At 40.6% G+C, this 14,709-nt stretch overlaps 2 protein-coding genes and 2 non-coding genes across 5 annotated transcripts; 2 read left to right on the top strand and 2 right to left on the bottom strand.

Moving 5' to 3' along the window:
* Positions 1–950: 950 nt before the first annotated feature.
* trim55b (tripartite motif containing 55b) lies at positions 951–8,708 on the bottom strand. Of its 2 annotated transcripts, XM_061666607.1 has the most exons (9): positions 8,390–8,708; positions 7,616–7,788; positions 6,298–6,481; positions 6,122–6,217; positions 5,274–5,507; positions 5,180–5,202; positions 4,663–4,787; positions 4,380–4,598; positions 951–1,933 (listed from the first exon to the last, which is right to left on the bottom strand). In XM_061666607.1, exons 1-8 carry the CDS (start codon positions 8,507–8,509, stop codon positions 4,417–4,419), a joined length of 1,137 nt encoding a protein of 378 aa, XP_061522591.1. In that variant the 5' UTR covers positions 8,510–8,708; the 3' UTR covers positions 951–1,933; positions 4,380–4,416. The 2 variants fall into 2 exon arrangements, with proteins under 2 accessions (XP_061522591.1, XP_061522590.1); XM_061666606.1 differs by lacking the exon at positions 951–1,933 and having other exon boundaries at positions 3,840–4,598.
* Positions 987–2,678, top strand: crhb (corticotropin releasing hormone b). The gene is made up of 2 exons (XM_061666608.1): positions 987–1,227; positions 1,400–2,678. The coding sequence occupies exon 2, from the start codon at positions 1,422–1,424 to the stop codon at positions 1,944–1,946; it is 525 nt and encodes a 174-aa protein (XP_061522592.1). The 5' UTR covers positions 987–1,227; positions 1,400–1,421; the 3' UTR covers positions 1,947–2,678.
* A 2,129-nt stretch (positions 8,709–10,837) lies between the features above and the next one.
* trnaa-agc (transfer RNA alanine (anticodon AGC)) lies at positions 10,838–10,910 on the bottom strand. Its single transcript has one exon. It is a non-coding gene; the product is annotated as a tRNA-Ala (tRNA).
* A 222-nt stretch (positions 10,911–11,132) lies between these two features.
* trnay-gua (transfer RNA tyrosine (anticodon GUA)) lies at positions 11,133–11,219 on the top strand. The gene is given in 2 exon segments: positions 11,133–11,169; positions 11,184–11,219. It is a non-coding gene; the product is annotated as a tRNA-Tyr (tRNA).
* Positions 11,220–14,709: the final 3,490 nt, after the last annotated feature.

The following is a 14,709-nucleotide window of genomic DNA, read 5'->3' on the forward strand; positions in this document are numbered from 1 at the left end:
CCTTTGCAGCTGTGAGACGGGCGCCGCTCTGAGCTTCCGTTTTTTCCCGCCATTCTTCACATAAATGATTCACTCTGCCTGGTTGTCGTTTGATTGGTGAAATGGAGTCAAACATCACTAGATTGATTAATAAAAAGCCACCTGAGGAGGAAGTCTAGCTGTTGAACCCAAAAAAAATTGTACCTTGAGAAACAGGTTTCATTTGTTCTGTCACCACGCTTGTAATTCAACGCTGTTGTATCTCAAATAACCCTTTCCCATTTGAATGAATGGGAATGGCAATAATCTGTTCCACTCCTTCCCCTCCCAAAAAAAAAAAAAAAAAAAAAAAAAAAAAAAAAAAAAAAGAATTTGGGGAAAGTGTTTTTAATTACGAAAATAGCACTCTGTAATATGGTAATTTATAAAAACAAAGGGAAATAACAGTTAAATAGAATGTAAAGAATTGTAGTGTGTGTGCATTTTGATTTAATTCAAATCAATTCATTGTGCTGCACCTCCTGGTGTTGTCTAGTTTGGTCACCAGGGGGCATTACAATACAGTCATGCAGAGACAAAGGAAGAAGACTAGCTCCACAACCACTATGACTCAGTAACCTGCAGTAATATGAGTCATTTTTCTCACAAGATAAAGACTATATGTCTGGGAGTATTCCGATATTGTCTGTCTACATGTGTTGCTGCACCAATTCAAGTCAATGCAAAAAACAGCTCGTGTCTCGAAAAACCGTCAGCACAATAGCAAACATACAGTGGGCAATGATTATTTGGATAGATGGGCTAAAAATAGACTTTTTTTTTTTTTTTTTTTTTTTTAGCCGTTTTGTGGGAAAATGACAGCAGGTGTGGTAGCTATAGGTTTATTGTCGGAAAGGAGGCACACGCACGCACGCACACACACACACACTCATATGAGTCATCCCGTCTAAACTAAAGCACTTTGTCGGGGATGGTGAGCGGGATGGAGGGGGAGAGGGGAAGGGGCGTCCATTGACGATGCAGCCACGGCGAGAACCGCGCAGACTCAATGCGCCTCGACACGTTTAGCGAGACGCGCACTATATATACAAGTCCACTCAACACATCTTTCTCACTTTAAAGTAACCACCACTGTCACCACACAACTGTATTCGTGGGGGGGAAAAAGGAGGACGGCGGGGCATCGCGCCAAGCATACGCGGCAACCAACAACCAACCACCGCATTGGGTCTCCTCTACACAGTGAAGGTATGCCGAGAAATGAGCCTTGTTTAAAATCATTAGTGTATTTGAAATGACACAAGATGAACACTTCGATGAATTAACTGCAACAAGTTTCCCGAAAAAGCGATGCGTAAAACGGTGCGTAAATGCGCATGACGCAGCAACCGAAACGACTTTGTTCCCCTTTTCCCTGCAGATTTTTGTGTCCACGTCCTGACATGAAGCTCAATTTACTTGCTACCACCGTGATTCTGCTCGTTGCCTTCCTCCCGCGCCGCGAATGTCGGGCTATTGAGAGCCCCGCTGGAGCCCCGCGCCTCCCGGCTGCGCAAAGCCCGAACGTCCAGCAATTGGAGCAGCAACAACAGCAACACAGGTCGCCCTCGGGTCCCATCCTGGAACGCCTCGGGGAGGAGTACTTCATCCGGCTGGGCAACGGCGACTCAAACTATTTCCCCCCTTCGTCCATGTACCCCCTGGGAGCCGGTGGGCTCTTGAACCGGGCGCTGCAGCTCCAGTTGACTCGGCGGATTTTGCAAGGCAAAGTGGGCAACGTTCGAGGCGGCTTCAAGAATGGCGACGAGGGGGACTCGGTGGAGCGGGGACGCCGGTCCGAGGACCCGCCCATATCCCTGGACCTCACCTTCCACCTGCTGCGGGAGATGATGGAGATGTCCAAGGCGGAGCAGCTGGCCCAGCAAGCCCAGAACAACAGAAGAATGATGGAGCTCTTCGGGAAGTGAAGACCAAAGACCCTTAAATTCACACTTAAAAAAAACTGTATTTATTTATTTATTTATTGCTGCTTTTATCTCGCTATGATTCACAGCTCAAACTGGATGTTAAAATGATGTGGAAAAAAAACTTTGTATCCCAGAAAAAAAGTTGCTTTTTATGTACATATGACATTTTTGTTTGTTAATAAACTGATGTGAAAGCAGTCATGTGCAGGAGAATATCGTGTGTATAGCCATATATTTTCTAATAATAATAAAAAAAAAAACCAACTACACTCAAAGAACGGTTTTACATTTCTCTGTGGAAATCTGTACATGCTATTGTAATAATCCCCTTCAAAAGATTTAAATGTTACTAATATTCTCAGATATTTGATGGTAAATATGATAATCCAGTAATAAAGTGAAGGTCAAGTCATTTTGTCTGAATACTTTTGAGCCCCGTGTATTGAAAAGGCTGTAATTCCGATACGATCATCTTTCAGACTACACTTAAATCATACTGATAATTTTAATGTGGAATAAAGGCAAAATATGTCTGTCTGGATAATAATCATAAAAAAAATATCCAACTTAAAATGACTTCTATATCACAAATACTTCAAGATATTCAAAGCTAAATATGGACTTGCTGATGAATAAATAGTACTAAAGTGACGGTCAAAGTCCAAAAATGGCTGTAATTCCTTGAAACCTGAAAATTGGATCTTTGGAAATTCTCACATGGAATATTGGCAAAATCTCTCTGTCTGGGTAATAATCATAAAGATCCATTTTAAAAAAATGACTTTAACGTCACTAATATATCCACATATTTGCTGGTAAATACAGAGAAAAAATGTTGGTGAAACTGCATAAAATGGCTCTAATTCCTATATGATATACGTCATATTGTAAAATTGTCTTGAATAGAAGCGGAAAGTCCACACTTCAGGCACAAAATTTCACATTCCGATGTGGAAATAAAGGCAAAATCCTGCCATCGAGCTGGGTAATGATCATGAAAGAATCGCCCATGTGCAAACATATGTGCAATATGGAGCGAGCTGTTAAGCAAGCACAGATGCATCTTTCCGGCGTCTTGCCTACACACATATTGATTCATATAGAAGCCAAGTCGTGGGTTAACACTGCATGTGGATGTGCTTCCAAAATAATATGAAACAATAACAAGGGTGTCGTGCATTATAAAATGTTTTCCCCAATTCCTCAGGACGCAGTTAAACTGACATGACGCTTGAATGAAGCGCTAATGAGGGTGTTAATTAAATATATATGTGTGCATGTTTGCTGATCCTTGAGCGACACTGTCCGCGCAGACTAAACAATAAGGCTGTGAGTCATCCTTCTTCTACTTGAGGCTCAGTGCAGCATTGAAAGCCCTCAATGAGTGGCACTGTGTGCACTATTTAGGCTTATTTAACCCAGAACACAAATGTGTCCCAAAGAAATGTTGTGCCCACCCCAAAAAAATAAAATTCCCCTAAAATATTTTGGTCAGCAAAAAAAAGTGCTCCCAAATTTGTGTGTGTTAAAAAAAAAAAAAAAGGGAACTTTACATATGAATTTAAAACAACCACACAGACTTATGTGTTAGCCTAATGCTAACACATAATGGAAAAATGTCATAGACAGGGTAACGAATAGCATCTATGTGGCGGTGTTATAACTCAATAGGCAACACATGTAGACAAACAATATTAAAATACTCACAGGCATATATCCTCTGTGAAGAAGAACCAATGTTCGTGTGGCTTACTGAGGAATGAGGTTTCTCTGTATATCTGTCAGTCTGCATTATACTGCCCCCAAGGGGCCAAGGTGTGCACACCAGAAGGAGCCGTACAATGTCCATTGAATTGAGGCAAACGTGACAAAAACGGTTTAATTCTTCACATTTTATTGAATCATGTCATTACTATATGTTTTTAGAAAGAAAAATATTATATCGTGCTATTTTTTTTTCAATTAAAAAACACATTACAACATTATTTTATTTTTTGGGTGGAAGCTGGAACGGATTAATGTCATTTCCATTCATTTCGTTTGGGAATGATGGTTTGAGAGATGAGTGTTTTGAGTTCCGTGCGCGGTCATGAAATGAATTCAACTCGTATCTCAAGGCACCACTGTACCTCGTAGAATTGAAGTATTGTTCATCTAGTGAAGACCCAGATGTGCTTTCACAATTCATTTTTAATAACCTTCAAGGGCTTGAGGATGATGTGGAATATTGAAATATCATAGGGCCTGTTAGTTATTTCCTCCTAATAAAGTTCGTTGTTTTTTTTGTTTTTTTTAAACTACATGGTTGCGTGTTTTCTAAAGGTGTCCTTTAAAGTATTAAAAACATGAATGAATGCTCCACAATCATGGGGAAAATGCACAGAAAACACAAGGGGGTAAAAGTTCAGTCATTGTGCTTTCTTCGCGGTTTACCTTTGTCACTTTTGCCCCAAAAGTATCCTGACTGACTCTAGGTGGACGCCGCGCTCTTGGCTGCGGCGGGAACGGGATTTGTCTGCGGGCTCGCGGCTGCAAGCAGCGGCGCGGAAGAGCCGGCGGCCGTGCTAGGCGCGGCGGTTGCAGGCGCCGCCGCCTCTACTTGCGCCACCCCCGCCGCTTCATCCTCATCCTCCTCCTCGTCATCTTCGTCGTCTGTAGAAGGAGGAGGGGTGTCAGAGAGATCTGTGGCGTCATGTGATGTCGATCTGCTCGTCACCTTGGAGGAAGTCGATGCTGCCCAACACCTTGCGCTCCTGCCGGAAGTCGGCGGTGAAGTGATCCATGTCCTCGTAGCCTCGCTCTACTTTCTCCAGGTGGGATGTGCTACATGCTTCTGCTAGTCTAAGTGCAAAAAGAGGCCACATATTGCTTACATTTCACTTAATATGCAAACATATTGAGATGGTAGATTGTTATATAAGCTACATTTCCACCTAAAGTTCCACGAACATTTAGTGCTTGGTACTATAATCAGCGACAATCGGATATGGTCAGTCCACTCAGTCCAGGCTAGTCTTCTTTCTTCCTGGCTAAATATCCTGTTTCCGGGGTAAAGAACCTAGTTCCTGAATAAAGTGACTACATAGCTCCAGGCTAAAGTTCTTAGTCCTACCTAGTCACAGGCTTAGGTTCCTAGTTCTGTGGTAAAGTTTCTGGCTCTGGGCTAAAGTTTCTACCTAGTTCTGGGGTAAAGTTCTTATTTTATATGACCTTTTTGTTTCAGGTATACTTACTGTTTGAGGAGAGGTTTTGTGTTCTGGAGGAGAGAAACAAAATGGAGTCAGCTCCCAGTAAAAACAGATCACGGCGACTGTTTTGTAGTCGGACCTGCAGGAAGACGGCCATCTCTTGCTCCTCCATGATCTCCAATCCCTTCTCCACGATCTTGCAGCTCTCCTCCAGGTGATCTCCGTACTTCCTGGTCAGGCCCCTGATGTAGCTGTCCTTCTCCTCCTGCTCGGCCGTCACCTTGAGACTCATGTCGCGCTTCTTGTCCTCCAGGATGGTGTACAGCTGGTCGAACTTCTCGCACACCAGGTTCTTCTGACGTCGACTGTTCTCCTTTACGTGAGCGGAAACAGTGGCACGCAACATCATATGAGGCAATGGTCAGACCAATGTTGTTATACGTAATAGGAATTTTTGGCTCATGGTAATAAAATCTGTACTTGACATTGCCACAGGGCCGCCCCCTTAAAACATATTTCAGCAAGACCAAAAAAAAAAAAAAAAATGGCGTGTGTAAAGTGTGCTATATTTTTTTCTCAGCCTGTTTTTTTTTTTTTTTTAACAAAATCATGTCAGTGACATGTTATTAACTCCCATGAGTTTAAAATTGTGAGCAAAAATGCATAATATATATTTTTGTAACGCTAAATGAAACTTGATAGGTGTGACACTTGAGTTCCTCTGTGAACACCCGCTGGGCATTCGGGCTTTTAAAACTGAAGCGGCAACGTCATGCAGCAGGAAGTGACGCTCATTGCGCATGAGCGACTTTGCAAGACCGTCACGGGGCCAGAGGCAGACTAACACGTTGTAGTAAGAACATGAAGGTGCAACAATGGATATAAAAAGGGAAGGAGGCAAACCACACTGAGAATATTTGCCTCTCGGGCAGATAAAAACTGAATACGGATTAGGCATAAAATGGTTGCTGTATGAGGGACACTGACCTCGACGGCGCGACAGGCCTCCTCCAGTTGACTGATGATGCCTTGCAACCTGTCGTTGTTGCCCAGCATCATGGCGATGCCGTCGTTCAGCTCTGTCTGTGTGAGATCAACACTGATTTTGTTTTGATTTGTACTTCTTACGGGTTGTTTTTTTTTTTTTCAGTGGTGAACCTCACCTTCTTGGTCTGGTAGATGCTGCTGATGGGCTCCACCTGACAGTCTTTGTGCGTACCAAACACCTTGCACATGGAGCACGTGGGCACATTGTGGCTCACGCAGTAGATGTTGATCTTTTCGTCTTTGTGGACGTCGCACATGGGCGACGTCGCCTCCTTGCGCTCGGGCGCCGGCGCGCTGCTGCTGTTTTCATCGACGGGAAGAGCGATGTCACTTTGATAATGTCACCGGGTCACGTCGCCGTAAGTTTATCGACGAGCCGTCAGGTCTTGGCCGCGCGCGGAATGCGAAGGGCAAAACGGCGTCATCGCGGAGTCAACTATGCATGCCAAGTTGTATTAAAATAAAAAAAATCAATCACATATATGTCCCCTCCAAAAATAATTGGAACTGTGAGGCCAATTTAGTCAGTTTTACTGTAGACTGAAAACCTTTGCGCAAGAGACAAGATATCAACATTTGCAGGTCATATTTCTATTTACATCTTAATTATGATATAACCAAACACCACATTTTGAAGTACGTCTCATCTTTTGAAGTTGAAAATACATGCTCTATTGTGTTTAAGCATGAAGAATGACTTGTCCAGGCTAAAACCTGCCACTTGTTGCACTCTGATGAACTCCTTTGTTGTGTTGGGTCATTATCTCGCTGCATAATGAAGGGTTTTGCAATCCTTTTGGTTGCATCTTTGTTTAAATGCATGCTCCATAGGCTTTAAGTCTGTAGAATTACTTGGCCATTCCAAAACATTCTGCTTCTTGCATTGTCTTGTCATGAAAGTCAACACAGATTGTTTTGTCGCATTTAACAGTGGTGAACTTTTCTAACGGCCTGTAAGATCGTACAAAAGATGCCTCAAAGTCACGCAAACCTTTGGAGTTAGCACCGCCGCAAATTGTACCAGACTTCAGTTTACAGTTGATATAAAAAGGTAACACACCCCTTTTCAATTGACTCTTTTATTTTATCTTCTTTATTTCAGTTTGTTGAGACTTCCCCTCTCAATTTGTGTTTTAAAAAATGTACTTGTACAGGTCATACACACGTCACATTAATGGTGGAAAAAGTTTTTAAATTATGTATCTTGGTCTCATTTTTTTACACAAAAAAACAGACCTTTGAACTGTAGTGTGTAGGCTTTCATATCCACTGTATTTATTTTTAAACCTGACAGTTAACTCTATAAAGTGACCTGTACAGTTCGGGTTCATGACGGCCACAGTTAGACCCTGGAATGTATTATTTATAATCACATTCATTCTTATGGGAAAATGGATACCAAATACAAATAGGATGTGTATTTTCCCAACTAACCTGCTGGATTCTTGCTTGAACATGTCGATGATGTTCTCCACCAGCAGGTTCCGCTGCAGCCCGTAGACGCCGTGGCGGTCCAGGACCACCTCGTGCCTGCAGGATGGACACCGGAAGCGGCCGCCGGACGCCAACGAGCCGCTCCGGCTGGTCGGCAGGTACGGGTTGGAGGCCTGTAAGCGGTCGACAGCGGAACGCAATGGCGTCTCTGCTTGTGTACGTTTAAACATCCTCTCTCTAAAATATTTATGTTTTGTCAATTAGGTGCTACAGGTTATATGTTACAGTAATGGTGGAAAAGGTTTTAAAATAATTTGTCTTGGTCACACTTTATATTTCACAAAAACCTGGCATTTGAACAGGGGTGTGTCGACTTTATTTATCCGCTGTATGAGGCGGAAAAAACAGGGACACCAGCGACATGGAGGAACGTCAACCAGGAAGCATTAACGCCGATGATTTGGGGAAGCAAGCTATTTCCCATCCACAGCCTTATTTAAAAGAATGGTTTGACATTATCGGCTGTGCCAGTCTAAAATCCACAACCTGCTGGTGTGAAAAAAAACCCTGTCTTATCTGAAAAAAAAAAAAACACATGCAGAAGATAAGATGTATCTTTTCAGTTGTCATCATGAGCTATTTACATTGACACAAATGTCAAATGTTTCAATGACACGAGGTTAGCTTGAGGTGCTAACGTCAAGTAGCAGTGCTCTGGATAGTCCTAATGGATCGCTGTGATTACAAATAGCTCTCCGGTGGCTCGGTTCTTACCTGGAAGACGTCGTTGGCGCATTTCCTGCAGAGGTTGTGCTGGCAGGGCAGGATGACTACAGGCTTTGTAAACATTTCTAGGCATATGGGACAAATGAGCTGCTTCTCCAAATTCTCCATGGTGTTCGTCACGCTCCCAGACTCAACAAAAATAAGAGTTGGTTAACGTCAGAAAAATATTGTGTTATGAAAATAACATGAGGCCCCAAAAGTACTAGGCCTCTGCGGCTTTTGTCCGGGTGTGTTGCTCCTCTCTCTCTTGCTGCTGGTGTCACGTCTGTTTTTAGAAGCTACTGCACTCACGTCAATGCCATTTATACCTTGCCCATATTTGAAACTGAGAAGGGAAGTGGCTGACAGCTGCTGGCTGCCTACACTTCCCCTTTATTTTCACAGTACGGGCTTCGTGCAGTGTCTCTAGCTTTAGCCATCAGTAATTGCACTGCCACAAACGATATCGGCCACTGTAATAATGTCGAAGATGGGCAGCTTACGTTCTCCTTACAGCTCAATTGTCATTTTGACAAGCTAGTCACTGTTTTAAAGGAGACCTTATGGAACATTTCCTTTGTAATGTCTTTTATATAAATGCGTCCTGGAGTGCCTGCCCACCTATCAAGTTGGAAATTAAACCACCAAGTCAATGTTTTATTATCTGTTATCTGAGAATGTGCCTGTGAGCAACCCCTTCTGTATTATCGCCAATTAACATAATAACCACCAAAGATAATAACCAACCGCACACTGAGATTCTCCACCACTGACTTTGCAGCTAGGTTGGGAGATCTAGAGTGGGAACCACTTTGAAGCGGCTGTCATCGCACTATCTTGTCAAACCCAAAAGGTAAGCAGAGCTGCAGTGTTAGCGTGGATTAGCATTAGCTTCTGATAATAATGTTTGGCTAAATTGTCAAAGTGGGGTTAGGGGATATTTGTGTTTGGCGACCACAACGCACACAATCCACTTTATGCAGAACGTCTTGTGACCAAACCAATACATCAGGTTAGCGGACATCTTGTGTATGCTGCGATAACTAGCATAACGAAGGGTTGATCTGATGGTTTGAACCCAAACTTTCTAAAAAAACTATTTTTTCGGACAGTAGTTAAAAACATTCATTCATTCATTCCTTTTCCGTACTGCTTATCCTCCCTAGGGTCGTGGGCGTGCTGGAGCCTATCCCAGCTATCTTCGGCGAGAGGCGGGGTACACCCTGAACTGGTCGCCAGCCAATCGCCGAGTTAAAAACTTGTACATCATTTATTTATACATGTAAGATATGATACTACTAAGCCTAAACATTGGATAAAGTCATCTTTGATTGCTCTTGAAGACCTTATGCTTTGTCCCGGTCTCCTGCCATTGGGCTCTACCTGAATTGAAAGAAGTGCTTCGACCTGTTTTGCCGAATGTGGAAGTTGGTTGCGCATAACCCCTATTGACAAGTATAATTCAGTCGCTGAAATAGTGCATCCACCAACAACAATGCAATGGAATCTCAATGGGTGCTTGGCTGCTCGCTCAAAGTGAGATAAGTGAGAGCGTTTTGTGAACGACATTTACTTGATTGCTGCAAAGTTTTTAGCTTAGAAAAGCCCCAAAATCTAATTGTGAATCTTGGTTTAGCTGAATTTAGCACCGCTAATGTTTGTTTGCATGTAAAATTCCTTTTTATGTAGCTCATTCATTTGCTTTTTGCTTTAGCGCTCAACTGGAAACTCATCAACTACCCATTAACAGTGTTACATCTGTAAAATAACACATACACCATAAAGACGTTCATTTCCAATGGAAATTAGCACTGCTGCTAGCCTTAGCTTTAATTGAAAACACTAGTTTTCGTAGCTCGTTTTGATGCTTTTAACTTTAGCGCTCAATGGAAATGTAAACAAAGTCGAATGTCTAGATAATCTAGACATTCACAGTTGTACACTAGATTATATCGTGTATACAAACAACAAATACCACGAACGACATTGATTTGGGAAGTCTGGTGTACCTCAATTTAGCATAACTAGCTTTAGCTTCGATTGAAATTTAAAAATTCCATAACTCGTTTTGTTGATTTCAGCTTTAGCGCTCTATATGAATCTGAAACTGGACATTAGCAGTTGTATATATGTGGAAAAGTGACACAAATACAACACTTGTATGTATCAAATACGTCATCATATCAAATACGTGTGTATTGTGAACTTTTTAAAAACACATTATGTCCTTCAATTTTGCCTCTCAGGATGCCATTTTGTGCTTCTCGGTTGAAGCAACAACAAAGGCCAGACTTGTTACAGTATCAACAGAGCATTAAAAAGGTAAGTAGGTGTATTTTTTTCCACTAACATTTTGCCAATGAAGTCAGTGGTTATAGTGTTGTTGTTTATATATCTATATATCTATCGTTGTTGAAGCAATAAAATATTGTAATTGCATTTAGCCCAAAAACGCTTTGGAGAATGCGGGCATCGATCCCGCTACCTCTCGCATGCTAAGCGAGCGCTCTACCATTTGAGCTAATTCCCCTTTTTCTTAACGGTCCTGGATACTTTAAAAAAATATAATATACAAAATTTCATTTAAAAGGTGTCACGGGTTTACAGGGTATAAATTTATGGGGATTAGGTATACATTCTTGAGCTCAGCCAATATTACGATATAACCTTCATGCGTTCGAACTTTTTTTTCTCTTCGGCAATAGTCAAAAATATTAGCCTATTACTAACGAGTGCCTGTTTTTCAGCAGTACCTTCGATAGCTCAGTTGGTAGAGCGGAGGACTGTAGAGGTTTCCACTGACATCCTTAGGTCGCTGGTTCAAATCCGGCTCGAAGGAGTGTTTTTGGTTTTGTCTTGAAATGTTTTTTTTTTTTTTTTTTTTTTTTTTTACTGTGAAAACGCTTTGTGTGGATGCTGCCTGTCATTCCTGCGAATGTATTTGAGTCAAAGGCGCTCACGTGAGCGCTGTTTCCACAAGTGCCTGAACGTGTCCACGTAGTGTATATGCATGTCAACGTGAATTTTTAACTTAAGATAATATACACTTCATGCATTTTGACGTTGATAAAAACACATTATTAGATGTTTTTTTTAGGAGTCTGCTACCTCTCCACGCACATCAGCTTCCATGTTTAATGGTTTGCATGTTGTTTCATTTGAATGACGTTATTATAGCACTGAAAAGCAGCTCCTCTAAAAAAAAAAAGGCCATTGGCTGAGAAATGCAGTCAAGTAGTGCTATCTAGTGGTAGAATGTGCGTTGTATTTTTTTTCTTTGTGTACTATTTTTAAAGACCAATGTAAGTACTGTACAAATTTCAAATGTTACACAGTTGGACTCAGTGTTATATTTTTTAATGTATTCCTGTATTAACCCATTATCCAGAATACATTCTCAATTCAGATTATGTTACACAATTAAATCAATTGCCCTTTTTTTAAAATAAAAATGTTATCAGTTTACTGATTTAAGTTATTCAATTAATATCATTATTTTTTATTTTCATATATTTCTATTTCCATTTATGTGCATTTTTTCTTACTATTTTTTAAAAATGAATTCAGATTGTTTCAGTTAAAGTAAATGCCATCTAAAATTAAATAAATCAATTATAGTATTGAATTATTTAGTTTCCTTGATATTTTTTTTAAATTAATTTTGTGCATTTCTTTATTCCTTTATTGCACAATTAACGTAGGTTCCTTTAAAAAAATATATACACGTGTATAAATTCATCAGTTTAGTTATGTTTTCATCATTAAATAATTTACATGAAATTTCACCCATTTAAATTAATTACTGTGAATTTTAATACACTATTTGACATTTTAATTAATTCATCGATCCATGTTTTAATTATTTCTTTCACTCAGGCATAATAACAGCTTCCCAGAAATTTATCGAAAAAGGGTGGCTTCTTGTTCAACTCTATTCTACCACCAGATGGCGCAACATACCTAGTTGAGTTGCAATGTAGGTCAAGGGGCACTGTCATATTTAAATTTAATTAGTTTTTAAATTGTACCGTTTTTTAAATTCCACTGGCATGTTATGCAAAATATGTATTATTTTTTTTACTTCCAGAAAGTTCTTTTTAATTGTAGCTAAAAACAAGTGTATACATGTATTGTTTAAATATTCTTTGAATATATTTTTAATTAATTCATCATTTGTCAATACACTTTAACTCAATTGCTAACCAAAAAGAGGTCAAATTGAATGAAATAAAAAAAATAAAAAAAAAACTCTTACCACATGTTGTAAACAAAATCGCCTCTATGCACCATAATAAAGAAGATTGTAGATTGGTTTAGTCGTGACGATTACTTTTAATACAGTATTACTAAAAAAATGCCCTTTATACCTACCCCATCTGCATTTGAGTAAACACCCCGCACCCGAGCACCTCACGAGGATAATGACTGAATCAATTACCGCAGTTGATGAAGCGTCGGGACCTCACGGGAGACTCCCCTCGTACTCCTCTGGGGCAATCAGCAGGTACGATGCTCACCTCGCAGATAAAAAATAATCCTCCCTAGTCTCACTCTGCTGAGGTGTTCGTTTGCCAATTAGCCATCGTGCTTGCTGCTTTTTGCAGTCTTCCTCTTCCAAGTGGACCCAAAGTCGTCATAATGAAATAGAACAGCCAGGAAAAATGTTCAAATTTAGCTGACTAGCTGTATGCGTTTACTCTGCTTCAAAATATTGAACAGGCTTAACATGTACGATCGTCAACCCCAACTGGAGAAATCTCTCTAAACACACCTCGCACCAAAGGATAATCGCTTAGGATAATCTTTTAGAGACATGGGACATTCGGGCTTTCGCTGACTTTTATTGGAAGGGAGGGAAAATGTTCAGATTGGGCCCGATTATCGGTATGTGTGTACTCCGCTTTTAATATTGGCCAGGTTTAATATTTACGATTAGTGGCCATGACTGCAAAAATCTCTCTTACACACCCCACACCACAGGATAATCGCTCAGTACAATCTTTCAGAGACATCCAACAATCGCACCGTAATTGACTTCGATCACTAGGGAAAGGAAAATGCTCAAATTTGGCCGATTATCAGTATGTGTGTACTGTGCTTTAAATATTGAACAGGTTTAATATTTACGATTTACAATTTTTTTCTGAGCAGATCGTGGAGGAAAAAATTGCACTAATACAACCTACACCACAGGATAAGTTGACAATCGGGCCTTTGCTGAGAGAATGTACCACTAAACTTCAGTGTTCAAAGCAATTGAGTCAGGATTAATTTGGACACGGAGTAATTCCACGTTTGGCTTTCTCTTTAGATTTTCGTGAATGTTCTTCTTTTTCCAGTCAGCACGCGCTTTGTTACAGCTGAGCGTTGTGACATTTTTAAAAATTGTTTACATTTTACAATGGTTAATTTATTTTAAAGAAAATTATGTATGCCGTGACTCACCTTCATGTCTCTTACTAAATGGGTTAATTGATTTTGTTTTGACTGAAAATCTATTCCAAAATTGCAATTTTTCTTCAGTTTTAACGCATAGAACAAGCATTCCCCCCCCCCCACGGAATCCATCCTAAACACAAATTGAACAATAGTTTGCTTGAATATATGTGTGTCACAATTTTCCACGATTACTGAATTCAAATTCAATTTGTTTTAAACAATATACAATTATTTACAATCTATTACAGGGAAACCATTACTGCGATGTGGTCCGCGCTGAGTTCGATACCCCTGTTTAAAGTTGAGAGCGTGTTGAATTTTTTTTTTTTTTACAAAACTCACTGTGGTTAGATTATTTTTACACTTGTATGGCAGCTGGTCCTCACTCATTTTCCTCCCCATCATGCCCCAAAAACATTCAAATGGCATTTTATCACTTTTTTTTTTTTTTTTTTTGTCTCGGATGTCTGGAAATGATGTGGAACGCTTTTGTGTATGCTAGGGGAGGGGGGTAGTACAGTAGTAAGGGGGAGCCATGGAAATGGGGAGGGGAGGAGGGGATTATGCTTCTGCTGGGCACAGAGCCTGACTGTTGCCATGACACATCCATTGTCCCCCTCACCCCGTCCCCTCCTCTAACGCCACATGGAACTCCCCAAATAAAATGTCCTTATTCTGCTCCATTAATGCTGGATGTTTATCTTGGGGGGGGGGGTCTGATGCGATCCACTCATCCACTGTGAGTATTTAGGTGCAGTTTATCAAACACACACACACACACACACACACGCGCAGAGCCCAGATAAACACACAAGTAAAAAAAAAAAAAAAAACATTTGCTGAATGTGTTTCTTTACATTTGCGATATCTTGAGTCATTACTGCTGAGTT

Source organism: Phycodurus eques, chromosome 21 (assembly GCF_024500275.1).
Source record: "Phycodurus eques isolate BA_2022a chromosome 21, UOR_Pequ_1.1, whole genome shotgun sequence".
Lineage (NCBI taxonomy): Eukaryota > Metazoa > Chordata > Actinopteri > Syngnathiformes > Syngnathidae > Phycodurus > Phycodurus eques.